The sequence below is a fragment of the Xenia sp. Carnegie-2017 genome, unplaced genomic scaffold (assembly GCF_021976095.1).
Source record: "Xenia sp. Carnegie-2017 unplaced genomic scaffold, XeniaSp_v1 HiC_scaffold_5, whole genome shotgun sequence".
In the NCBI taxonomy this organism is placed as follows: domain Eukaryota; kingdom Metazoa; phylum Cnidaria; class Anthozoa; order Malacalcyonacea; family Xeniidae; genus Xenia; species Xenia sp. Carnegie-2017.
Genome location: NW_025813515.1, coordinates 221,548 through 249,524, shown reverse-complemented (window position 1 = coordinate 249,524; position 27,977 = coordinate 221,548). Strand labels below are relative to the sequence as shown.

The following is a 27,977-nucleotide window of genomic DNA, read 5'->3' as shown; positions in this document are numbered from 1 at the left end:
ATCATTACAAGTCATGTGCGTTTAGATTTATCGGTCGAGTGACAAAGGACCTGAGTTTCTATGATTTGAGCAAGCGAGCTTTCACGTGACAAGCAAACTAAGCGTAGACATCCGGCAATTGTAGATGCGTGCTACAGCAAACAGTGAGAGTTATGAAGACCTGAAAACGATGGAAGTCAACCTGACCTTGGACAGATCATGAAAATTGTTTGAAAATTTTGACTGAGGAAGATCGATGGTTCCTTTTTGATGATTGTGCACTGAATGTTATCAAGAACATGTGTGGGATGGTATATCAGAAGCCTTCAAATTTCTTAAGTACCTTGAACCTTCTCAATCTCAGAAGATGTACTATAAAAATCTGTTAAATACAATTTGGGTACAGCTGATGCTGATTAATACAGAGACAAAAAGACCTCCTTTTTTTCAGCATCTTTTTTATTTTGTTGACAGTAGCTGTAAACTCAAGTATAAATAAACTGTGTTTTTGCTTTGACTATTATAATTTTTTCTTGATATTATACTTCGCTTTCAGTTGTATGTGTACTGTTCTTGATGAACACGTTTATAAAAAAAAAATGGGGAGTTGTAGCTATTTGCAAATGAGAAAGTAGAAACATAAAAAGTGATAAAAATCATAAGCGACAGACAATGTTTCGTCTAGGTATACGTTTTGGACGCAACGACCTTAGTCTAGAAGGGCACTTCAAGCAGGACACAACAGCAAAACAGTAAAAAGTTATGTAGATGAGTTTGGATCATTAGATCAAAGTTCGCGAGCATCATGCGGTTCTTCCGGTAAGTCGCCCCTCTCATCCAAACTCTCCAACGTCCATTGTAAAACTGTGGAAATAGCAGTAACCTGACGCTCAAGGGAAGCTATTCGATTTTCCTCACCACGATTCTCAACACTCTCGATCCTCCTTTCCTGACTCTCAATCCTCCTTTCCTGACTCTCAATCCTCCTTTCCTGACTCTCAATCCTCCTTTCCTGACTCTCAATCCTCCTTTCTTGACTCTCAATCCTCCTTTCCTGACTCTCAATCCTCCTTTCCAGGTATGTAAGTGTTCCTTCTAGCATCACAAATTTTTCTGAGAGATTAGAACGAACAGCTGTGATTCGGTCACCCAAGTTTTGAACAGCAGTGGTAAACTGTGGACGTGGTACATAGTTACTTAACTGTGTAACAAATGCCATAACATATCGTAACAAGAGGCTCAAATGATCAATTACATTGTCGTTCAAATGTTGTCGGATCTCCTTTTGTTTTAAAGTCTGTACAAGAAAAACATAAACAACAGTGAAAAGATATTCTTATAACAAAATAATTCACTGCCAGATATTTCAATCTAAACACGATAACGATGTCATGTACCCTTATTAATCCTTTTCCCTCAAAACGTTTAATCATCAAAATAGTTGGAGAATAAACGAAAAATTACATCTTTCAACTGGACAACAACAAAAAAAAAGAAACAGAAAATTCAACCTCGAAAAACGGATGAGGGCAAGGGTTCAAGAGAAACCGCTTTTTTAATACCTGAGCAGGTATAAATGATTTGTCAAAAACCATATCAATTTCATGAAAAGTTAATGTTACATTCTTTGGAACTTTCAATAAAATTTAGTTTTTGGTTAAAGAATTTTGCAGATACGTTTCATCGTTGCAGACATGAAATTGTAAAATAGTTCAAACATTCTTACTTTGTCATGATTACATCCAATAGCTTGAAATTCACAGTCAGTGGGCACCTCATCACAAACTATACTTTCATGGTGCTCAATATCCTTCCTTGGTATTATTTGATTGCAATATTTACAAGTGATGAGTGCATTTTCACACACATTTTCTTTGTGATCCTACATGACAAAAAAATAATACAAGGTAACGACTGTTTGGTGGATATAAAGTTCAATCTAATTTCTTAAAAGGCGTTAAAAAGGAGTTGATTCTTTTTGCCAAGTAAGAACACATCAGATGATAAGTTGTATAATCAAGATACAGCATTGGAGCATGTTCACATTTCACATTTCGATATTCACATTCATTCTTCAAATGTTCACCAAGAAGAGAGCGAGGTAACTGAATGTTACATTGCTTGTGGATACAGCTGATGAGCGCATGCTCACAAACTTCAGAATGAGCCTGGCAAAAAAGAAACTTAATAAGTAGGACAACAATATTTTGATAAATTTCTTAACGCAACTCACTTCCAATTCTTCGTGTGTACCAAACCATTTACACTCTTCAGAGGGACAATGTAATTAAATCCTTCTTAACTCACGCTTCGTAAAAGCATCCGGGAAAACCTAGATGGATCCATGGAAATTGATCTTTCATGAAACAAGATTAAATGTAGCAAAACACAGAGTCACTTCACTCAAATGCAAGTTAGCACTAGACGTTAAATGAAGTAGTAACGTAAATTTCTTATAAGAACTGTTTGCAAACTTTTTTGAAGTAAAATTCACCGACGCACTAACGCTAAGTGCAAAGGCTCTCAACATGTAGACTCAACAACGAACTCAACATATTCAACACCGTGTTTAGGAGAGTTGAGTAGTAGCTATTAAGCGGGGTTGCGCGTTGTTGAGTGAAGTTTGAGCTTGCTCAAAATTTCCATTCAACAGCACTCAACATTTGCTTTGTTCCATGGTCACCAAACCTCACCTAAACTTTGTTTATAGTGCAATGAAACTTCTGGTTTTTAAAACAGCACACTCAACATGTTGAGCGAAAGCATGAACACGACCTGTGCAGCTTATATTGTTGTTATTTACCTGGTCACTGAACCGTTTATGTACCTGTATATACGCTTTTGCTGGCATGGTGGAGTATTTTATCTCATGATCCTACGCGATATCATTTCAAGACTCAACATGTTGAGAGCGTTTGCACACATCGTTTAGCATCACTCATCAAACACAAAACAATGTTTAGCGCATGTTGAGTCAACATATTGAGAACGTTTGCACGTTGCTTTGATAACCCAAGTTGCAAAAGGATTTTCTATGTCACAAGACACGACAATATACGTAAATCGTTGTATACTTTTTAGAACTCAAAAAGTAATTATAATTATAGTTCTTAAGCCAACATGCTTATTTAGTCGTGCTATGCTAATTTTTCTTTGCTCATTAACTGACAACCCTGTAATATGGAAAATATTATGTACTAAAATTTACAAAGCAGGACTACACTTGCGGGATGGCTACGCTAATGATCGATAGCAACAAAACTGTAATTGAATTTTCTGTCAAATCTTTGCAATATTTCCACCTACGTTTTCCTTGGTCAAATTTTCTTTATCTTCAGGACATTTTGGATCAGGATTTCTACAGATTGAAAAAAGACAAAAACTACTAACAAGAATGATCCATTTCGAAGAGTGGATGGCGTAACCAGTTCGACAGTTAAATAGGGGGGGCGGTGGTCAGTATTTGTACATGAATGTTCTGATAAATTACGTTCGTAGGAAAGCAGCTGTTATTTAGGATTGTAAAAATATGAGTATGATGAGCTCTCCCTAGTCTCCTACGCAACAGTTTTTAACCGAAGTCGTATCAAGAGATCTAACAAACAATTTTGACGCCCTACCAGCTAGGCACCGACTTAATTGAACAAGATGATACGCAGGAATAGTTTGGGATATGTGATACGATATTGGGATGCATAATCAGGGCGTCTATTGAAAGAGCATGTATGATAACTACTATAACTTTTTATAAATGATTTGTTCCATAAAAAATGACGTTATCCAAGAATAATGTCAATACAAGATTTACAAAACAAATGCCCACACATGGTCTGCATTGGATTGATGAGATGGTGATGACAGTAAGTACAAATATACTTTGCAGGGATTTTTTCTCGATCTTCATCACGGATCTTGATTCCAGGCATCGTTAACAAAGTCAAAATTTGTTTTCAAAGAAAAAAAAGGTTAAAACACGTAACTAGCATACCGAAAAATAAACACAAACACCACGTTTCTTTAAATACCGAAGAAAAGGGAAAACCACCTGCAGTTTATTGAAAAATAAGAAAGACTTTTGGGCAAATGCACCTTACGTGATCAGGATTTTAAAATATGTTTAAATGCCTTGATTTTTTTTGCTTTTTCCACTTTCTTAACGCTGTTGTACCAACAATAAGAGCTTTTGCTGTCACTGTCTGTGATAGCGGAAGACATTTTGCGTAGAGCGGTGTAGCAAACAACAAGAAACGTCGTAGCAGGCGCTTGGCATTCAGACTATTAAGCAAAGTTTCCGCTTCATTAGGTCATCCTGTATGAAAGAGACAGACAGTATGAGAGGCCATTTACATGTTAATTGTTTTCCATTATCGAAAAGGAACTTATTTCAGAAAAAAAACGTTGAAAAGCCCTTTGTAACAATGAATAATTGAATAATGGGAGGGGGAACTTGGACCCTCCATCTTAATAATTTCTGGGGCTGCAACCTCCATAGCCACCCATCCCCCTACCTTTGGTTACAGTTTAAATGGAAAGTCATGGTTTGTTTGATTGTTGGTTGACTGGTTAATACTGACTATCTTCTGCTATAGTTACATTCAATTATCTCAATTTAACTTTGAGTGACTTTTATGTTAACACTGTACATGATTCATTGACACTCAGCAAAGAAAATTGCCCTTGACAAATGCAAATCACAAAAATCACTAGAAATGACCTGTATGTAAATATTCTGTGGCATTAATGTCCATTTTAAGGATGAACACACGAAACAAATAAATTATGTAATGGTTTTCACCATGATGCCTGTAAATACATGGCATTCAAACATCCTTTACCTTAAAAGCAAGAAGCTAAAAGTGCAGGTGTTTTTCCTATAATAGATGGACACCCACATTTCAAATGAACATGTTCTCTGTACAGACACCCTGATACCATGGTCATGAATAAAATTTTGTTGCTCACAAATCAAGCCAATGCCAGCATATTTTACGTATGTAGACTTATGTATGATAGTGGTATGGTGCCTAATCATGCATTCAATTTTTTACAATCTGGGTGATGTTTTATCCATTCTATTGCAAGATTAACTTGACTTAATAGTATGCATAGAATAGAAAAGGTAACTTACCACTTGAGTCCTGGCCCTGTATCTTACAAGTTTAGTGATTGAGTTAGAACACAGAAGGAATCAATCTTTCTTTGCACCTTAAAAAATACACAAAATGTGAAATGTGAAACTGGGGATAAATTTAGTGCATTCACTTCAAGACAGGGATGGATCAAGAATGATTTTATGGGGGACATGGGTGCTTTGATTTTGATAAGACGTTTTGGATGTCATTGTGTCATGATGGGCTTTTATGTTAAATTCTGTTACTTATAGCATAGGTAGCCTAGTGGGAAATATTTTGAAGTGTGCTCCACAGAACACAAATCATAATTGCTTTTTTCTCAATTCCTTTGTGTATTAATACTTTACAGGAAAATTAGTACAACGAGTAGCCAACGCTAGGAAGAGTGAGAAATTTTGAATTTCAAAGCCTTGGGAATGCCATTTTCAGCATTTTAGAGCAATACAAAATGCTTTTTGTGGACATTGTTTTTTTCTAAAAAAATAACTGTAAAGTGAACCATACTTGAATGTTTTGCCAAATGTTAAGGCTCATTAGCATGCTTAGGAGCATAAAATTTACTTTACAACAATGCTATTTCAAAACAGAGATAGTCTTTAAAAATTTCTACCAAATTGTCAGGCATAGACCCCCCTAGTAACCCCCATTCACACCTCTACGTAATGATTTAAGTTAGAAATGAGGTACTACAAGGGACAGTCCATGAATGTAAAAAAGCTCAGACTTCAAACCATGCAAGTTTATTGAACCCTTAACCCATTTCCACTTACAGTGGCAGAAAATTCACCTTTTGAGAAAAAATTCAAAATTTTTTTCTGCCAAAGATTAAACAATAAGTATCAGAGAGGAAATTTTGCAATTAAGGACAGCTTAATGCCATTAAAGTTTATGAAGCCTTTCAGTAGACTATTATCTTCTGTAAGTCCATGCAAGTTGTGCTATATAGCAATTACCAGTAGCATTGTACTTGCTAAAAAAACATAATGTAACCAGCATGTCTTTAATCATGTAATTACATGAATGTTAAATTTGGTTCATGTGTCAAGCTTACTGGCTATGATAAATATCTTTTCATAGAATCAAAACTAGTTAAAATGTACATCTAAAATAATTTAGTTTAAAAATTATAATGATCATCAGAAAAATTACCTAGTGATCATGAAAAATACTTGGCTGTTTTGCCAAATTTCAAGGCTTATCTGCATACCTAGGAACACATCTTTACTTTATAGAAAATGTTTTTCATAAATCAATAGCCCTTAGGAATTATGGCAAACAATCTGGTATGAGCCGTAGATCAACACACCTTGACATCTCTACATGAGGTGTTCAGTTAGAAAAGGGGACATTATGTGACATGGGACAACATTTCATGTATGTGAAATAGCTCAGGTTTAATACTATCCCAGTCAAATTGTCAAAATAAAAAGCTTCATGGATCAGAAGAGTCAAAATCACAGGTTATAGTAAACAGCTTCTCATATAATCAATGTTAGTTTTCTCAAATCTTAAACAATGTGTAGTATAATTGTCCAATGATTGAATGATCAATGATCATAAACTGAAAAGCCCAAAACATTTGTTTATAATAAGGTAAATAATAACATGGCACCTTATGGCTACAGATTTTTTCCATTGAAATACTTGGCCATATAACGGCCAACATTCCCCAAGCGCTAAGGAAATCATAGCTAAAAGTCCTTCGGCAACAACAATTTTAGAAGCATCAATCTGCTTACCATACGCCATATTGACATAATTCGCATCACACACTCGCATAAATTGACTTTGATATTTTACATTCATGCATACACTTCAGTTGTCCTTTACTTACGATTTTGGATGTAAATTTCTGCTGAGAAATCTCTAACAAAATGATGGCTTGCTTTTGAACATCAATGATTGAAATGTCTCTCGCGTCTTTGCCCGAACATTTACAATTCATTCATAAATTTTTCACCCTCTTGAAAAAAATCGCAAAATCGGAAGTTAACGGATTAACTCGGACATTTTCGGAACACTTCGGACATTTTCGAAAACCCTCGGAAATATTCGAAAAACATCGGATTATCTTAAAATCGTCGTTGTTTTGAAAGAACTGTCGACCTATGAAGATTTTTTTTTCATTGAACTATAATTTGTCTATACATTCTTTATGAAAATGATGAAAATACAAAAATACGTAATATTTAGAAAAGTTCACAAAAAGTTTACAAACTTTTAACATTCATGAAATGTTCATGAAGAGAGCAAAAAGTTCACAAATCTGTGAACAGTGTTCACGATTTGGCAACACTAATTCAGACAGTAAGCATGACAATGTTACCTCAGTTGGCTATCAGTCAAAATCGGTCAAACCAATTACACAGTAAGATAAAACCTTAAACGAACCAATTACACGAGAGCAATTAGACACTCTTATCGGTCCGACCACTCCTCTTATCGATCGATATTATTCCAGATCGTCTACTGATCTGGCTATTGACCAATGGAATGGCTTAAATTAGCCGTTCTTGAACTCCGTTATCGGTCGAACCAGTCGAGCCACCACGCTTATCGGTCAGTTAATATAATTCCAGATATGTTAAAATCTAGTGATCTGTTTGCTAACGTGATATTTACGTAAGATTTCAGATATAAAACAGAATTTTGACAATGAAATTCAAACGATTATACATCAGAAATTTAATGATCGCAAAAAGTTGTAATCATTAAATTTGATAAGTAATTTCTGAACTATAAACATCAGTCGCGAGACTGATTTGACATAACCCTAGATCCGCCCTGATTTAAATGTTAGAATGACATTAAAAATCAGACAAGTTATATGATACATTTCAGAAATGAGCAGAAAATACATTGTACACAATGATATACTCCCACTCCCTTGCAATGTGCGAAAATCGTCAGAAATTTAGTATTTTCAAAATATTATTAAAAAAATAACAAAAGTACACTACCGTTTCTCCAAAATAGAAATACCAATGACGCTTCCATGTAAAATCATTACAAGTCATGTGCGTTTAGATTTATCGAGTCTATGATTTGACGTGACAAGCAAAGTGTAGACATTCGGCAAGTCTATGATGCGTGCTACAGCAAACAGTACGCATGAAGCACATTTTTGAAAACTTAAGCAGTTTTTAAAGTTTGATGTAAATTACTTAAATATGTATTACTTTTTGAATTATGTTCATTTTGTGACAACACATTTACCACACTATCCACATGTACACACCGTACCTGCTTTTATAGTTTTAAATTTCATTTGGCAACACTTATTTTAGATCGAAAATATAGTTAGAGTTTATGGAATGAAAAATATTGCCGAAAAATACTCATAAAAAATCGCAGCAGGCAACAATTATTCTTCACCCAAATCAAGGAAGTGCAACCAATGGTGCTCAAATTTCGTCGAACATTCGCTTTTGGAACAATCCACATGAAATATGGATATTATTCATTTCAAACGAGCACCAGCGAGGTTGCATTCTAATCTCTACAGTGTAGATAAGCTAGAGAACATTCGAGAACATTCGCCGTCTTCCATGAACTGTGTATAGTAAACAGATCAATAAGTCGCATAATCCACTAAGATTTACACAAAATGTTCGTGATTTTTCCTCCACCCTTTGTATCAAATATTTTAAACAAGTATCGGAATTAATGTGCCCTTTTTTATCGCAGGCTAATAAACAAGACGATGAAAACTGGTGGTTGACATTTACTATGTTTTAAAATTTTAGCTATAATATTCAAACAAAATGTTTTCTTGCATATTAAACACGCCATTTCAATACTTTTATGAAATATATTATGAAATGGAATCTTCAGAATTTTTTACTCTCATGCTTGAAGTTTCATGGCATGCCCAATCCACGTGGATAGGCAGATGCTGCGAAATTTTCATTTACCATCACCAACCTGTATTACCTACTGCAGGAACAGTAGACTTTGAAAATTATATCAACCATCGTGCATTTCAAAGTGCCTAATTATTGTAAGTATTATGTTATGGGCAATTAGCATAATAGAAATGGGAGTTGCGAATACTGTGATCATCATATTACATCATCTGTACTGGGGTGCACCAATGGAAATAGATTTATCTTTGGGCAGAGACCAATACAAAATATTGCTTAGGCTTATAACTTTGTACAACTGATTATGTGAATAAAACAAACAACAAACATTAAATGAAGCATACCAGGTACTGTATTCAATAGAAACATAATGAAATAGAGCATCAACGAACAAAACAGAAGATTGTAGTTCAGAAGATACAAGTATCTTCAATACAAGGGCGGCCAAAGCTTGATAAATAAGGGCGCTATATCTAAATATTAATATTGTACAATCTGTAATAATGATTGATTTCAATACAAAACAATACAAAGTATGTGCATTTATGAATATTATTAGCCCCCCCTGCTTAATTTAGTAACAAACCCAAAAGAAAATGCAACATCCCATAGTTGCCAGTAAAAATGAAGCACTTCAACGTTAGCAGATTAGTTGATGATAACGTTGTAATGATCAGAAATGACAGGTTACTTCAAAAACCTCTGCAGAAGAGAGAAAACAGATGCAGTTAATATGTAAATTAAATCTACCGTAATAAAATAATTTGAAATAGTAAAACCATTTTTCACATTTTTATTTGTTTATAAATTGTTTTTACAAACTTAATACTCAATTAACTACGTAACTATGATCATTTAATGACAAACAACATTTCTTAATATAATCATTTATGCATAAAAAAGCTATCTTATTCACATAAAAGATATATTTAAGCATTTTGATAGTATTGCAGTTTCCAAAGAGGTCAAAAAAAGCAGTGGAATCATTATGAATGCATTATACAAGATGAGATAAAATCATAAAGATGACACAAAAAGATGTAGAATTTTGGACGTTGGAGACAAATTATTGTGTCTTTGTATATAATACTTCATAAGAAGAAATGTGCTCAACGAGTCCCAGAGGAAGAATACATTTCCAATTGATTGTTTGTTTTTGCCAAAACAGACACTGCATATTTTGGATATATTGCATTGCTTTGCTTGCAAATTGTGTTGTATGTATTGAAGAGCTTTAAATCAATAATTCAGTAAAATTTATGAAATTAACATGGCATTGCAAAGGCAATATAAGTACTTTTATAAAATTGCATCTTTATCATGTTATTCAAATACTTCTGTTTTTGATGATAAGAATTATGAAAGTACTATAAAGTTTGTGTCCTGAAGCAAAAATTAAATATATGGTTTGTTGTTATGCTAGTTTTTACTTTAATAAATTACATGTATAACACAGAACTCATTGCTTTCATCGAAAACCTGTATAAGCATCACCTTCTAGCTTGTTTAATGTCACAATGTGTACAACATCTTGAGTAAAAACAGAAGACTTAACATGATTTTTCTGTGAGTTGCAACAATGCAAAGATAGAGCATAAATAAAGCTTTCTCTGTCCAGAGATATCCAAAGAAGAGAATTATTTTTCACAATAAAATGAAAACTGGGAAAAGTTCATGAATTCATTTATTGAGCCTAGGTACGGCCAAGATTTTTCTAAATAAAACCTTCAAAATGCAGACAATATCTCTGCCAAGAGTCAAAATTTCAAATACTATCTGGGGTAGTACCAAATACTATCTTTGGTAGTACGCATGTCCCCAAACAACCCTTTATAGTGGCTCACCTGTTCACGACTCAAAATGCCAAAGTCAGATAAGGAAATGGATCCACCCAGGGTAGCTATAAGATTAGGGTTGGGTTCAAGGAAAGCAAAGATTGAGTTTTAAAACAGGGTAGGGGGAAAATTGAGTTTTAGAAGTTTAGGAATACATACACTAAGGATGGAACTAATAAAATGGTTGAATTGAGATAAACATAGAAAAACAAAAGATGCACTGCATCACTTACCTTTTGAGCTGACAAATTACCACAAATTAGGAAACTGCTGATAAAACTTGTTCCTGTAAGTAAAGCAGAAAAAACATTTTATTGAATATTCAATGACTGAAAATGCCCTTGGCCATATTAGTTAATCCCACAATCCTGTCAAAATCATATGAAGCAATGAAATGGCCAGATTCAGCATTTAATTTTGTTAAAATTTAAGAGCCAAAGCCGATGTTTCTTTCAAATCCCTTAACACAAGGCAATCAATGTATTCTTGTTAAATGTATTACTATGAGACATATTTTCTGTTGTCACATACCCTAGTTTTGCACTTTCACAAATATGTTATAACTTATAAAAGATTAGTGATTGGCTTCTTCCAAGAAAGCAAATTGCAGTGACGTATTGCAATGACTCGTCCAAGTTAGAAAAATAGTTGACCATATAAAGGATGCACTCTTCAGAGCACACTTCTGAGCACTCCTGCATCAACTATGCAGTTGTGACATATTTCAACTTTTAACTGACTTAAGGCTCTTTTCCACTCATCGCAAAACGTACTCGCAAGCTCACTGCGAGTGCCTGCGAGTGCCTGCGAGTTACTCGCAGCGAGCTGACAATGAATGGCAGCATAGTTAAATTAGTTGAACAAATTTTTTTGTTCAACTAAATTAACAGACTCGCAAGCTCGCAGCGAGAGCATTTTGCGATGAGGGGAAAAGAGCCCTTAATGATGCCATCAATGTATTGTAATAATCGAGGTGATTGAGACAGTACAACGGTGATGATATCCATAGTTAAGATGTTTGTATCTATTGTATTTAATATAAACCTCACGTTGGCATGATTTCCCACAACAAATAGCTTTACAAAAATTCGTATGATGCAAATTATAAGATACATTAGCCATAATGTGCTTAAAGAAATATAAACAAACTTACTCTCTTATGTCAACAGCACGTAATAGATTTTAGAATGTCTTTTATGAAACGTCTATTGCAGAATACTATTCTGTGAGCATTCTGAGAAATACTCGTCGTGGACAGTCGTAAACAGGTGCACTTGTGCATGTCTCTCCGCGCCATTGAACTAAATTAAATGGACACGCGAAAAACGAACTTTAGATTTGATTTGTCCTTGATGTTTTTTTTTAATTCACCACTTTTAGTGCCTATAACGTCATTGAAAATGTTAACAATGTCAAAGTTTGGACAATATATTAAGCTTCGTCGTACACAGTCTCGTAATAGCAGCACGCAAGCAAATAGCGGCGAAGTGAAAACACTTAGAGCCTGATTATATAAGAAGGCGAGTTAGCCCGCTGGACGAGAAAGCTTTTATCGACATAATGCAGTGCATTATGTCGGCCACATTATTCACACTTAACTTTTTTATATATTGTAATGCGCTGTCATGTAATTATGTGTTAATGTAATAATGTAGTTTATATACTGTCTGAGGCTATTCGCTATCCGGTCCAGCTCACCTCCACATAATCAAGCCCTTCGTTGTTGTGTTTTCAGACTTTAGTTCTCCTATAATCTTATTTTATCTTTCATAAACTGTCAAACAACAGTTTAATGACCGACCTTAATAGGTTCGCTTTTTTTTCCCGGTTATTTGACACCAGTACAGGTATTTTCTCGGCTCTGTGCGTAAAAAAAAATTGTGAAGAATTTGATAAGGAAAAAAATTTGCCAGACGCAAGATATTATCAACGATGTGCCATTGAATGATAATTTCAACATGATAACGGAAAACGACTTAAAAAATTCCCTCACGATGAATTGTGAGATATCTTGTCAATTATCATCCCTCATTGGAGTATCATAAATATAGTCTTGCTTAGTACATGTGTCTAATGCCTATTCTATGTTTGTAACTATGTACATTACAAACGGTAAAAATGAATGATTGCTATAGCTGTCTTCAAGTAATTAAAAATTACGGCTAAGTACAAAGGTTTTAGATGACACGCAGCTTATTTGGTATGAAATTACATAAATTCAACTGTTGAAGAAACCTTCAATAATTTCTACACGAGTCCTCTCACTGTTTCTTTCAATGGGAACGCTATTTCAAAATACAAAGATATAAAATAAGCGTGTTTAAAATAGTTCTTGGCAAAAGTAGAGAGAAAATAGACTTTTCTAGACAGGAAATGGTGTACATCATGTCTCGATAATCTTTAGTAAGCAAATGCGTTGCAAGAAAAGGTAAGCATCAAACCTAAGTACATTCTCCGTAAATGGACATCTCTATAGCGCTTAAGCTCATTTTTAGCGCGACGCGCGGCTCCAGCATTACGATAATTTTATGGGATTGTTTTGCGTATTTTTTCTAAGCATATTTGGATAATGGCTAAGAATCCTTTTTAATGTTTCCTAATCCTTTCCTGAGCCACAATATCTTTTTACTATTGCATCATAATGTAAGAAGGTTTCTATTTCCGAACTTTGACTTTGCTTACACTTTTAATGACGTCATAGATACACGTGCACGCTGCCGTAAAAGTGATGAATTAAAGCGGAAAACGGATGGCGGAAAATTACTTTTCACATTTAAGACTGAAAAGACGCGAAATAGCTAAGCCAGAGTGTGTGTGTTATTATGTCGTATAGTTTTCTACTACAGCTTGACTATAGTTTCTAAAAACCATTCTCGCACAAAATAACTAGTTTCCTACGACACGAAAAGCTTTGTTCTATGTTGAAATAAAGGCTGAAACTGTATGTTGCTCACTGAGATTGTTAAGTTATCGGAAATTATAATATAAATTTGGTGCTACCATCAAAAGTAACAAATTTTAGTGTAGATTGTACATTTTAAAGTATGGAAAAAAGCAGATTATGTAAACCGTGCAGCCTGAGCGAAGGGTAATCCAATACATACCGCAGACAACCAGGTCTTGGATACTATCAAAAACCATGTCCAGCCGACAATTTAACCGATTCCAGCCGACAATAATGTCCAGCCATCACTTTCTTCGGAATTTTTTTTTACCATATTTTGGATATTATCGTTCTATGTTCCATTTATTTATGTCATTCTCTCTAAGTAAATGAATTATTACTTTGTTTTGCGGTTGAAAATTACTAGCATTTTATTACTTCCTAAAAACGACATTATTTGCGTGTAGTTATAACAAAATAGTAATCCTGTAATGTAATCCTGTCGTGTTTTGTGAAATCACTGAGTGAAAAGCACCCAAGTAGTTAAATTCCATCACGTAGTGAAATTTGAAATATTAGAGTGGCAGCACTGTACATAACAACCTAATTATAAAGCTATTGCGCAGTTCAAATTATCCCATACAGACCTGATAGTTGGTTATGAAGTTTACCTTCGTGGAATGTTTGTCTGAAGTCTAGAACTGTCAACAACAACAACGAGCATCTTTCCTGTACAAGAAGCATAGCGTGAATAAAACACGAACAATATTTATCGTTGACAATCGTCTTCAATAAAAAACGGTGAGTTTGGATGACGTGTTCGTTGATTGTAGACATATTACATTGATTCCTAGTAAAAGAAATCATTTTTGAGAATAAAAACGTGTCTATGACCAAACTAGCTAAATTGTCATCGGTTTTATTAGATAGTTTTTTGGATTTTGAAATCACATCTTGAGAAGAAAACTTCGAAGACAAAAATATATTTGTTTGTCTTTGTATTTGAAGACTGTCGTTCATTTTTATTATAGTTCTCGACAGTTTCATTTTCACATCAACAACATTATCCATTTTACAATAACTACCTTATCTCACAACATTTGTGTTTTAACCTTCTACTCCTCTTCCTTGTGAACGCGAAGAGTCAACTAAAATGTAGAGAGCTTTGCGCTTTAAGTCTGGACCTTGTGACAAGTAAAGGTGAAAGGTTTATCAGAGATTAATCAACTGAATATTCTTGTTCATTTTTGTTTCGAATTCAATATTAAGTATACAGTAACATATACCGATGTTAATGTTAGGCAATACATGATTGCCCTTCAGTGAAAGAATCCCGCTTCATACTGAAAAAAAATGAATCTTATACTGATGTTAACGTAGATTTTCATAAGCATTCCACTTGCCAATATGACGATAAACATAAAGTTAAATAGTCGCAATGTTATTAAGAAACACAGAAAATAGCATTATGCTATATTTGTGTTATTCAGTAGCGCTCCAACTATTTGACCTTATAGTCCGTGATCTGTGCCTCAAAAATATGCTTTAAAAATGAGTTTCGTTGGACACCTCAAGGAAGGTCAAAAAATTTTCAAATTAGATAGAAAGTCACTTGCTGTTTGATATTCTTTTTATTGTCACTTCTAAAAAGCTGCAGTTTTTATGTCGCCATTTTTTTTGTGCGGAACTGTTTGTATCTAACTGCCGTTGTCATGGTGAGGCAAATTTATTTACGGGTGCCATCTTGAAAGGTGGCAAAAAGGCGAGACTCTTAATAAAGTCCAAGTAAAATGTAAGTTTTAAATGAAGAATTCTGTCGAAAATTTTGGAAGCAAACCTAAACTGTCACCTTTGCACTTATGTATCAACATAGGAGAAGCCTGTTTTAGACCTAAATCTTGTCAGTTTTAAGAACTCATGGTTAAATAGTGCGCAACTTCACTTTTCGAAGGATAGCAACGCATCTTTCCATAAATTTTTCCTTAATCACTAAAGCTTGGTAAGAAATTGATCATTACCACTAAAGAATTTTTTGTTAATAAGCTTTTAAAGAGGCACATCATTATGCACAGGCCTAAGATAAATGTAAAAATTGTAGAACAAACATTTAGCAGCTTACAGCTATGTTTCATAAAGTACATGCCTTTGTGATTAACCTGCTTTAAGTGATGCAAGAGCAAAAATAAAGTTTTAAAAGTATTGCTATCAGGCTATAAGACTCACTAAACACAAGAATTACTTTGATTCAATGTTTTGACCACTCTTTCCACAAGGTCACTCCACATAGGATAAGTGAAGTCCATTCTTTACTTTGGAAGAGTAGAATTCTGAAATTTCTCTTTTTAAATATAGAAGGACAACATTTTTTTGGTTTTGTAGAACCTACACTAAACATTAAAGTGCTTGCTCACTTCTAACAGAGGATCTTGTCTCCATTACATATCAATGTCCCAAAACCATCTTTAGTTGCTGTTTCCATGCATTGATTATAAAAAGAATGACTTCAAAAATAATTCAGATATTCTTTATTTTAAATCAACATTATAAACTTTTATCAAAGGACACAGTAAATTAGTAAATTAGTATGTATAGATCAGAATCATAACTACATTTCTTGTTGAGAAATATATATATATACAGGATCACTTTTTCAATCAATGTGCCAGAAGTCTTTCACTCTCCTTTTCATGGTATGACAAAGACAACTTTTTTCTATGAAAGTCCTCGCTAATCAAATTTACAATAAAACAAGTTTCAACCCAAGCAAAACCCCAGCTTTCTGGCTTCTGAAATGGCTCACTGAAAAATATTCTTTCTTGAACTGTAAAACATGATCTTGAGCATAAAGCCTTAACTGAAGATTAACAATCATCACAACCTATGAAAGAGATTGTTGAAAATACAAAAGTTTACCACTTCTGACATATTGTAAACAAATAGTAGCTAAGTTTGTTCTAAGAATCATATAATGTTGAGTTCTAGCTTGGTGTTTTGAGATTTTATGCTTCTTAACTGAGATTTTTAACTTCTTTTTGCAAAATACCTCTCAGTTGTATACAGAATGCAATAAGAATGACTTTAGCAATATTTACACTAACTCTTGATTAGCAATGGAAGTTTATGGAACTTACATTTTTGTACCAAGCCGCGCTTTGGCCTTTCTGTTTACAACCACAAATGGATATTACTCCTCCGGATGAAAATGGGTGGCAAACGAGTGACGGGAAACTGCAAGTCTGAAATCGTATGGATGACCATTCCCTAGCGCCGAATTCCCTACTTGATAACGTTCATTGTGGTTGTAAGACTGGCTGCAACGTGGCTGTAACTCCCAACGTTGTTCATGTAACAAAGCCGTAGTGAAGTACACAGATGTATGGTCGTGTACTGCATGCACGAATGTAGATATTGATGTCGACAATGATGTTGAGGAAGAGGAGTTTTTAGATGACATTGACGACGAATTCGAGACAGACCTTTAAAAAAAGCGCGCCTTCTCTTGCACAATACGATTATAACTTTCAAAACATTATCTTCGCAACAATTGCTAAAATCCAACCTAATGCAAGAGTGAAACATGTATTTCTTTCAGACATTTTATTTATGTTGCCAGTATTATCGTGCGGAATAGCTCTCTATTAGGTCTGGCACTAGCACACAAAATATAAATAACATGAAGTTTCTTAAGGAAAATGGCGGATTCCGAAATTGTAATGAGCTACAAATTTTAAAATTTTAATGTAATATAGCAATAAAACTGCAGCTTTTTGGAGATGACAAGAAGTAAAACTGCGTTAAGCATGTAAAGTCGTTCTGTCTTGAATTTTCACGACCTTCCTTGAGGTGTCCAACGGGAATGAAAGAAAATCGGTCACAGATCACGGACTATTACATTACTCATTTTAAAATGAAATTTTAATAAACTGGATTTTTTGATTGGTTCAAATTTCATTGAGCTGTAGGAATGCCATATAAGGATAATTGAATATGATAGTCTTGATCGTAAAAAAGTATTCATCCAAGTATTGGAGTGTTTTTTCATTGTTGCTAGAAACCTCCAAAGAGACTGTTAGTACTTATATTTCACAGAGTTTCACAATCTTGACGGTGAATGACGTAACTATAAAGCTTGTGTTTTTATACATTCCAAATAATCTTGAAGGATTTATGACAATATTTTGAAATATTACTAAAAAATCAACACGATGAGAATATGGGACTATGAAACATGAAAATTATGTTGAAATTACAACTCAATTTTAAACTTGCTTCATGCATTTATGATTTGTAGACATAGTTCAAATGCAGTTCTCCCATGAGTTATTTTGACTTAGGTATATACAGAAAAAATTAATGAGATCACTTGCGAATCAGTTATTTGTTAGATTTCTTTTTCAAAAAAAAAACAAAACAAAATAAAATAAAAAAGCACTTTTGCTGACGTGTTTAGCCATAAGAGCGAGGAGCGCGCGGTCAGTTATCGTAAAATTCTGGATTGCTGCTACCACCGAGCGAACCTTTCCTCTAAGTCTCACCAATTTATTCAGGTCACGAACCTCAACACCATTATAGCGCTTTCTTAAATAATAACATAGGGACTTTGTCGTGGTGACAAATCTGAAAATAGTTCTAAAGATAGCAAATACCATAGTGAATGGTAAAAGTAATATAACAAGTTGACAGTTCTTAAAAGAACTGTTTTAAATAAAAAGCACGGACCCAATAGTTCTAAATTAAACGACACGATGCATTTCGGTAGACTACTCCTCAGTAACATTTATACCAAAGCACATCTGGAGGTTCAGAAGAGGCAATCATCCGCAATCTCCAAGTCTGCAATTAGAAAATGTTAATACTTCAGTTTTACAATGATATTTTTCTTAGGAACTAATGTGATGACATATCAAGCAGAACTTTGAACATTAAAGCGACAGTGTCTCCTAAAGAAAATTGGATAATTAAGAGTTTAAAAAACAAAACTCAATGGCGGATGATCAATATAAATGCTTAGTCGTTGAAAACCATTCCAATGTTAAAATCACTGTAAACTATTACAAAGGTTGGTCTCCTTTTTGCAAGTTTCCGACTTCTTCAAAAACCCTCCAACCAACAGAGAATCATCGCTATCATCATAAGGAATCATTCAAGTTTGAAATTTTGCGCATATAGACAATAGAAATGAAAAGAAGCTTCTTGGACCCAAGAATTGCAACGATATTGAAGTGATAACTATAAATGAATCATTAACTTGTCAACGAAATACTGTAAACGAAAATGGCAGGCAAACAATCGGTCGCCACATAAATCGAGAAAACGAATTGCCCTCTGGAGACTTGTATGAACAACTAGGATTAAACATGAAAGAAGTTCGTAAAATGAATGTAAATGACTTAAAAAAAGCGGTCAAAACAGGATTTCTTAAAATGATGCTTATATGGCATCCCGACAAGCCTAATGGCAATAAGGAAATAGCAGAAAAGATAATTCACGCAAAGGAAATTTTGTTAAATGATGAATATCGAGCTCAATATCACAACCACTTTGACTATCAACAAGGATGGTTTTCTTTAAAACGGTGGAAAGCAATTTTTTTCATCTGAATGCGGGAGTGTAAAGCAACTTAAAGCTTTTTGGAAGCGACTTGGTTTTCTTGTATTCTCTTCTTTATTAGCTGTCGGCGGGATCACCTGTTCTGTTTTAACGGCTGGTCTCGGTGCACCAGTTTTTGTAACATTAGGATCAATAGCTGGTGGAGCGTTATTCGGCGCCGGCTTACAATCTTCAGGTGAATGCCTAAAAGAACGATCTGTTATTGATGGAATGGATTCTGAGAAATGGATCAAAAAAAGCGTTGATAGGTGGAGCTGCAGGTGTCTTCGTTGGAGGTGCGTCCGCTGGCATCACAGCAGGAATAGTAGGCATTGGAAACGCAGCATTATCGTCAAGTGCGGTTTCGATTGGTAAATTTATTGGAATGGGAGCAGCTAATGGTGGTATTGGTGGAGTAATAATGTCTTTGAGCTCTATTCTCTCAAGGAAATTAGTTGACAAAGAAAACATTGCTCTAAAGAAGGTCATAATTCACGCCCTATTGGGAGGATTGATAGGAGCGACGGCTGGTATAGCAGCAGGTGCAGTTACTAAACCTTTAGTTGATAGTGGTTCATCTGCGGCCGCACCAACGATTGAAGGTGACTTAATAGAGCAAGCTTTTACGTACGACTGGACAAAATACAGTTAAACTATTGCGCCTTGTTGGTAAAAGAGCTGCTATTTTGGCGTCGAGAGTTGCAATTGAAAATCTTACGACGCTGCTTACGAGCTCGTAGATAGTTCGGCTAAAAAGCTAGATCTGACAACACTTGTAAGTGAGAATGAGAATCAAGACCAGGAGTTATTGCATCTACAGGAAAACGAAGAAAATTCATTTGGTGGAGAGGATGTTGACGGGTTACAGGAACTAATACACGAGTTTTATCTAACTCAAGAAAACGGTGAGAATGATGATGAAACAAATGAGAATGAATTTGCGCCTAAGGAATTAAAGGAAAAGGAGAACAATCAGCGAAGAGAAAGAACAAAACAATCATACAATAAAGTGTTTGAAGAAACTTCAATTGATGAGTTACAGGTAGGAGCAAATGATTTTTTACTAAGTGAGAACAATTCAAACGTAAAGTATGGAGCATCTGCAAAAACCCTGACACATAGCTCTCAAACAGAGAGAAATTTTTCGTCAACAGTAGAAATCGATTTCAATCAAAGTAATTCAACCTGCACAAATAATGAAAATTTTGCGTCAAAAACACAGCGACGCTCAATTGCCGATGAAACAAGCCAAGAACAATTGACCAAAAAAACCATTCAGTATTACTTTGAGGGATCATGGATCTCAAAGATGATCGTAACTTATTATTTAAACGAAGGAAAAGTCACAGAAGAAGTAAGTGGTAATGGAGAAAGAGTGAATATTTCTGCAAGCGCAACAAATGTCGAAGTGAGATTTAAAGTTATGCGTCCATTTTGGGGTGATGTCATGACGTACGATCGTTTTAACAAGACCTGGTTAAAACCATATACACCTCACATCTTCCGATACCAAAAGCAAAAATCGCACATTTACTCTTAGTGGTAATCTTTGTTGGGAGGCAGTTATGGGAGTCAGTAATGAGTATGGAGAAACAAAAGAAATGGGTTTTTTATCAACTGACGAAATTTATTGCCCTCAAAGAAATTCAACCTGCTCAAATAATGAAAATTTTGCGTCAAAGACCCAACAACACTCAATTCTCGACGATATAAGCCAAGAGCAGTTGACCAGAAAACCATTAAATATTACTCCAAAGGTTCATGGTTCTCAAAGATGATTGTAACCTATTATTTAAACGAAAGAAAAGTCACAGAAGAAGTAAGTGGTGATGGGAAGAGTGAATATTTCTTCAAGTGCAACAAATATCGAGGTGAGATTTAAAGTTATGCGTCCATTATGGGGCGACGTCATGAAGTACGACCGTTTTACAAATACCTGGTCGAAACCGTATACACCTCATATCTTCCGATACGAGAAAGCCACTGGTCGCACATTTACTCTTAGTGGTAATCTTTGGTGGGAGGCAGTTATGAGAGTAACTGATGAATACCATGAGGAAACAAATGAAATGGGTGAAGTTTAGAAAGGTGAAGAACTTTCTATAATCAATTAATCACTGAAAATAACATTTGTTGTGTTTTGAAGTATAGTACTTGCACCACCTAAATAATGTAGTAACTATATATTGTAATATGAGTGTATTCTCCGATTGTGTCAAGTACTGTCGATAACAAGAAACTACTCGATCTTTATCATTTCTATTGCGTACTGTACTCCATTGTACTTGGAATCATTTATAAAAGGTAATGAAAAAGATACGTTCCTACACCTAGATAATCGTAAAGATAACACAGAATATAAAATAAGAACCAAAATAGCTCAAATAGGGTTAGCTGCAAAGTATTTTAAAATGGGGATATGACTGCTGTAACTATTGTAACCGTCCTCTATTGAACGAAACTACATTTACATAGTTGAAATGACCTTGATTCTTCAATAAGTCTCATTAACGTTTTTTGAGTTTTTCAGATATCGCCAGCGGAAGTAATGATTGGGAAACGTTCTGTTAACATAGAACAAATAAGTCATCGCTGAACTAAGTGATAATTGACCTTACCTGAGATTGAGTGTAACTGTAAATACAACGTATAAATCATCATTATTCAAATGATGGAGACAGCAATGACTCTCACATAATGATTTTTAAGAAAATAGTTTTCTTTGGACAATTATCTTATACCAGTATGCTTTTGTGTATAATGTAATAATTAAATAGTAATTTTTATTGCTCTTCGAAATTCTGATTTTTATTATTCTTAGAAATTGTAATTTTGATTGTTCTTAGAAATCATATGTTAAGGATACTTTCCAGAAAAGCAACAGTTAGGTCAATTGTAAATTGGGCGGTTCATATTCATATATGCATGATTTGTTGTCTTGAATTCTTTGAAATTCATTGTTTTTAATGTTTCATATTTGTAATTTAATGGAGTAAATTATTTTTTTCTGTTTGGGTTAGATAACTTGAGCTAGGGTATTTGCATCGTCTAAGATTGTCAAACACATTAAAGGTGTTTGTAAAAGAGTAGGGTTGTGGTAGCTGTAGCAGGCTAAAATGGTAAAACACAGGCTAAAACTTGTGTTCTACACTTTACTAATTACAGGTACTAGCTATATAATAAATTAGACAATATATTTATGCTATGTTACAAGTGAAAATTTACTGTAATATTATAAACATACTTTAGGCATTCGATCTTGCCGAATACGAATGTTTTATCCCCACCTGCATGCCCCTTTCTTTAATCTTACGTCCCCAAACTCATGCGTCAGAAACATGAAATCCTACAAAAAAGCTTTAGTTTAAATTGAAACGCTCAGCTCAGCAGGTGTCAAATAAAACCAAGCGTTGACAAAAGAATAAAAATACAGTCACCAAAGTGAACGAACCATGTGAAATGAGACATAAATATACAGAAAGAGAAATAGTTTTGTCGTTCATGCTTATTTTACAGAAGGAACGTTAATACATAATCAACTTATTAGTGATTATTTCATTGCCATTTTCAAATGTTGAACTTTATATGCGCCGAATGCATTAAAGACAAAAGAAAATGAGATAAACTTCCTCTAAAAGACTGCAAAACCATAATTTGTATACGCACAAGATCTACACAGGAAATTGTGTACATCATGTCTCGATAATCTTTAGTAAGTCAATGCGTTGCAAGAAAAGGTAAACATCAAACCTAAGTACATTTTCCGTAAATGGACATCTCTATAGCGCTTAAAGGACATTGGCAACGAAAATTTTTTTTTCATACGTTTATCATAGATAGCTATGGAATACTTAATTTCGTGTTTTCGTGTCTCTTTTGAATTTTGCTGTTGAGAAAATTTGACATAAAGTTGAATCCTTATCCGCCATTTTGGAAAAAAAGCCCTATGCTAAATTATGCGGAATACATTACTGACGTCATTGGCTGGTGTCCACTGAATGACACAATATAAAATAATAGTATTATAATAATATATAGCACATTTGTTCACTGGAATTTTAAAACAAAAACAACAGTCGGCGGTTGTTAAGATTAACAAAAGTTGTATAGTTTATCACGCTTATATACTTTTCCAATATTTAGTCGTTATAAGACGTAGAAACGTTTATTTTAGCAGATCTTACAACTAGGTTTTGCCGACATACCAAGTGTAAGCCCAGACAACAACAAGCGCGTCTTATACACTGCACATTTCGTGCAATAGAAATATTTCATTTTCCCATATTACAAACCTGTGACCAACAAATGAGTTATACGTGTAATTTATTATTTATATACATAAGAGTCTTTGAAAGATTATGTAGTTTTATATAGGTGTAAGCTCTAAGCCGCTATGTTTTGTTCTTGACTGTAGAGTTTCGTTTATCCGTAATGTTTTACTGCGTGTTTGCGTGCACAATGTACAAGTACACTTTTCGTTTAACTTTATAACTTATGAATGAATACAAGTTTTGGGTGGATCACTCATGCATTTTGCTTTTGCGCAGTTCGTGACAATCCTTTGACAATGATATGGCTCGCAATTGCAGACCATAACAAAGAACATCAAAGAGCGTCTGTCTAAGACTAAATTTAGGGTCTTTCGTGATAACATGCGTATTTCAAATGTGTATAAAGTCCGTCTGGAGACGCGAAGCGTTTTCGTATGCTAGCATAAACACAAGCAGGAAATGGTCTTCGATGTTTCTTCCCCAAAATTTGAAAAATCCACCTAGAACATCTTTGATAGGCAACTAATCGATACAGCTTGTGTATTCTCGCCAGCTCCTCATCAGACAGGGGCCAGTTTTCTTCAAGATGCCGACACACGTCTATCTTTAACACACTTTCTGACAGCATATTGTTCCTAAATTCTTGGTGTGTTGTCAAGCAATTTACTCCTTGAGTTTCTATTTGGCCTAGCAAAGCCTCATACTCATCGTATTCAAGCGCGTTTTCGTGGCAACAAAAACACTCTATTGCCTTTTTTGACAAAGTACAATGTCCACACTTACACCAACTAAGAGTTTGAAGGCGCAAAGCATTTGCTTTCTCAAATTCAGCATGTATTTCATCCTCCGACGAGGACAAGTCGCTCTGCTCACTCTCCTGTTCGGAACCGCTTTCTTCACTAGTTTCGGCCTTCACTTCAGGTTCATATTGATAGGGCAGAACCTCACCCGGTTGATTTTCGTGTATGTCATCCATTACAGCAAAAAAAACCCGTAAAATACGCTTTAAATGTGTTGTAACGCAGTCAATCACAAAGTATATTGTATTGTTGTTTTGACTGCTCACCAGCCAATAACGTCACTACCGCTCGAGATTTTTTTATCAAAATTTTATCCAAGATGGCGAAATTTATAAAACTTTTGCTGCAAATATCTCAGCAACAAAATATTTTTGAGAAAAAATTTTTCTATTTTAGTTGTTAGACATCACAAAGGTTCAAAAATATGCCATGAAAATTTTCGTTGCCAATGTCCTTTAAGTTAATTTTTTAGCGCGACGCGCGGCTCCAGCATTACGATAATTTTATGGGATTGTTTTGCGTATTTTACTTAACATTTTGGCATACATGCTAATAATCGTTTTTAATATAACCTAATCCTTTCCTGAGCTACAATATCTTTTTACTATTGCATCATAGTGAACGAAGCTTTCAATGTCCGAACTTTGACTTTGCTTACATTTTTAATGACGTCATAGATACACGTGCACGCGCCGTAGAAGTGGTGAATTAAAGCGGAAAACAAATGACGGGAAATTACTTTTCACATTTAAACAGAAAAGACGCGAATTAGCTAAGCCAGTGTGTGTGTGTTATTATGTCTTATAGTTTTCTACGACAGCTTGACTATAGTTTCTAAATACCATTCTCGTGCAAAATAACTAGTTTCCTGCGACACAAAAAGCTTTGTTTTATGTTGAAATAAAGGCTGAAACTGTATGTTGCTCACTGAAATTGTAAAGTTATGGGAAATTATAATATAAATTTTGTGCTACCTTCAAAAGTAACAAATTTCAGTGTAGATTGTACATTTTAAAGTATGGCAAAAAAAGCATATTATGTAAACCATGAAGCCTGAGAGAAGGTTAATCCAATACAAATCGCAGACAACCAGGTCTTGGATAGTATCAAAAACCATGTCCAGCCGACAATTTAACCAATTCCAGCAGACAATAATGTTCAGCCGACACTTTCTTCGGAATTTGTTTTTTACTATATTTTGGATATTGTCGTTCTATATTTAATCTTGCTGAATCTTGGACGTTATACCGTAGACACTTCACACGTCTCCGTCAGCTACAACAACAACGTCACCTGTCGCAGAATTCACTGAGTTCGTCCAGAAAATTGATCTGCACTCTGTTTTTGAACTAAGCCTTAATATTTCGTCAACTCTATGCTGAACAAATTGCTTCCAATTGCCTGAGTTGACTATCGAATACAAAACAGTCATACTATCAGTCCAATACTTAACGCCCTCAAAATTATACTCTGACTCTAACGCTTTCCTGACTGCAGACATTAAATGAGCCAATATTCTAGCTGCCATTAATTCTAACCGCGGAATACTAAGTTCTTTCATCGGGGCTACTCTTGTTTTGCTGGCAATCAACTTAACACGAACATCGTTACCGTTCAAAACAACTAGATACACAACCGCACAATAAGCTCGCTTTGACGCATCCCCAAATCCATGCAAAAAATATCTCTGCTTTGATTCTGAGCCAGATGTGTCAGTCACGCCGCTCGAGTACCTGCCTATTGAAACACTCTTTGCCTCCTTTAGATCTCTCAACCACTTCTCCCACTTCTCTTTCACACTTTTAGGCAATGTATCGTCCCAATCCACGCCACTGTAACAAATATCTTGAAAGAGAATTTTAGCTTTAACAATCGTAGGACTCAAGAGCCCTAATGGATCGAAGATACAAGCCAACAGACTCAACACATTTCTCTTCGTCGGTTCCGTGTTTTCCGCTTTCGCACTCAAATTTTCGAAATCGAATATTATTACGTCCCCGACGCTATCCCATTCCAACCCTAATACTTTACCAAATTGACCCTGTACTTGAGCAAGCGTGGTTTTCGCATACGTTTGCTCATCAACACAACTACTTTCCACGTCACGCACATCGTCTTCAATTTGCGATCTTAACGCACTATCATTAGTCCGCCATTTGCGTAACTTAAATCCGCCTTCATTCATGCGTTCGTTGGCCTTACGATATAGCTGATACGCTCGCTCTGTACTAGATTCACCGCTGGCAAGATCGTCCACGTAAAAGCTTTTTAGCAGTTTTTCTGAAAATTCCCTATCGCACTGTAAATATTTGCTAATATGATGCCTTAACGTCGAATTAAGCAAAAATGGTGACGAATTCACCCCAAATACGACTCTACAAAAACGGTAAACTACAAGATTCAAATTATTGCGCAGTACATCATCTACCCACAAAAACCTTAGGCTATCTCGATCCCTTTCGTGCACTTCAATGTTTAGGAAGGCCTTCTCTATGTCCGCTATTAGCACTATTCTTTGCTCACGGAACCTAAGCAGAATATCAAACAAAAGTGGATTAAGTGAAGGTCCGATATGCAAACAATCATTCAAAGAGACACTTGACTTGAGTACTTTAGCGCTTGCGTCATAAACCACTCTAACCTTTGTCGTCTTGGCATCCTTTCGCACGACAGCTTGATGAGGCATGTAATGTATTTTGGCATGAGAATTAATCACACTATCTTTTCCTACCCTCTCTATGATGCCTAACTCTTCTTGGGCCTTAATGATAGTGTCATATTCCTTCAGTAATTCTGGGTTCTTACCCAGTCGTCTGATTTGTCCCTTCATTCTCTTAAGACTTAAGTCATAGTTAGTAGGTAAAGGATCGTGACCCTCCCTCCAGGGCAAACCCACTGAATAACGCGTACCGTCAAAACTAAGATCGTTTATGACCGATTCATGCACATCGCTTACTTTGTCCTTAATTCCTAGGCTTTCTAAATCCCAAAAGTTTTCTACGTTGATACAAGTTTTATTAGCGGAGCAAAAATTTACCTGAGCAGTGGCGGGTTGATTCTTATCCGTGCTTCCAACCGGCCCTGAAACTACCCATCCAAGCACCGTCTCGATAGCAGGCTCCCCTGCTTCCCTCGCATAATACGACCTTTCTGCAACGACCACAAGTAATCCGCACCCACGAGTACGTTTACCTCCAATTCCTCATTTACCTTACAAACATCAGACAACCACAACCCCTTCAAATGTTCAAAGTTATTTCGAACCACCTCCAAATGTTGATTACTAATTACTGATATTTCTGGTACAACATATGCCTCGATAGATACGACTTCACCACCCGACAACGAACTCAAATCCAATCGCACAACCCTTCTCAACTCGTTCTCTAAAGCCCTTTTCCCAAACGTTCCTATTCTCAGATTTTCTTCACGAACGACTTTACATCCCAACGCTTTAGCCGTCCTTTCAGTAACAAATGATCTCTGACTCCCAGAATCCAACAAAACCCTTACTCGTCCCGACTTACTAACAACCAGTTTTGCTTGTGCAGTTTGCAAAGCAACATTGCATCCTGCTTTTTCACAACTATTCTTAGGACTTACAAATAGAGTATTACTACTATT

General features: G+C 35.2%; 3 protein-coding genes and 4 long non-coding RNA genes across 8 annotated transcripts; 1 reads left to right on the top strand and 6 right to left on the bottom strand.

The window, feature by feature from the left end:
* Positions 1-374: 374 nt before the first annotated feature.
* Positions 375-1,857, bottom strand: LOC124456466 (trichohyalin-like). Its single transcript, XM_047006918.1, has 2 exons — positions 1,706-1,857; positions 375-1,276 (listed from the first exon to the last, which is right to left on the bottom strand). The coding sequence occupies exon 2, from the start codon at positions 1,196-1,198 to the stop codon at positions 767-769; it is 432 nt and encodes a 143-aa protein (XP_046862874.1). The 5' UTR covers positions 1,199-1,276; positions 1,706-1,857; the 3' UTR covers positions 375-766.
* A 164-nt stretch (positions 1,858-2,021) lies between these two features.
* Positions 2,022-7,079, bottom strand: LOC124456485. Of its 2 annotated transcripts, XR_006952305.1 has the most exons (5): positions 6,946-7,079; positions 5,108-5,184; positions 3,286-3,337; positions 2,213-2,311; positions 2,022-2,147 (listed from the first exon to the last, which is right to left on the bottom strand). It is a non-coding gene; the product is annotated as an uncharacterized LOC124456485 (long non-coding RNA). The 2 variants fall into 2 exon arrangements; XR_006952304.1 differs by lacking the exons at positions 2,022-2,147; positions 2,213-2,311; positions 3,286-3,337 and adding an exon at positions 4,137-4,288.
* A 2,180-nt stretch (positions 7,080-9,259) lies between these two features.
* On the bottom strand, positions 9,260-10,917 carry LOC124456514. Its single transcript, XR_006952323.1, has 2 exons — positions 10,819-10,917; positions 9,260-9,676 (listed from the first exon to the last, which is right to left on the bottom strand). It is a non-coding gene; the product is annotated as an uncharacterized LOC124456514 (long non-coding RNA).
* A 5,573-nt stretch (positions 10,918-16,490) lies between these two features.
* LOC124456500 lies at positions 16,491-16,949 on the bottom strand. Its single transcript, XR_006952316.1, has 2 exons — positions 16,825-16,949; positions 16,491-16,571 (listed from the first exon to the last, which is right to left on the bottom strand). It is a non-coding gene; the product is annotated as an uncharacterized LOC124456500 (long non-coding RNA).
* A 4,176-nt stretch (positions 16,950-21,125) lies between these two features.
* LOC124456499 lies at positions 21,126-22,067 on the top strand. The gene is made up of 2 exons (XR_006952315.1): positions 21,126-21,370; positions 21,813-22,067. It is a non-coding gene; the product is annotated as an uncharacterized LOC124456499 (long non-coding RNA).
* Positions 22,068-23,914: 1,847 nt separating this feature from the next.
* On the bottom strand, positions 23,915-24,529 carry LOC124456440 (P2X purinoceptor 7-like). The gene has a single exon (XM_047006886.1). The coding sequence runs from the start codon at positions 24,527-24,529 to the stop codon at positions 23,915-23,917; it is 615 nt and encodes a 204-aa protein (XP_046862842.1).
* Positions 24,530-25,611: 1,082 nt separating this feature from the next.
* LOC124456439 lies at positions 25,612-27,183 on the bottom strand. The gene has a single exon (XM_047006885.1). It carries the CDS (start codon positions 27,181-27,183, stop codon positions 25,612-25,614), a length of 1,572 nt encoding a protein of 523 aa, XP_046862841.1.
* Positions 27,184-27,977: the final 794 nt, after the last annotated feature.

Bases quoted from the DNA above. Each gene is read 5' to 3' on its own strand.
- LOC124456466 (XM_047006918.1), bottom strand. From the start codon at position 1,198: ATGGCATTTGTTACACAGTTAAGTAACTATGTACCACGTCCACAGTTT.
- LOC124456440 (XM_047006886.1), bottom strand. From the start codon at position 24,529: ATGGATGACATACACGAAAATCAACCGGGTGAGGTTCTGCCCTATCAA.
- LOC124456439 (XM_047006885.1), bottom strand. From the start codon at position 27,183: ATGAAGGGACAAATCAGACGACTGGGTAAGAACCCAGAATTACTGAAG.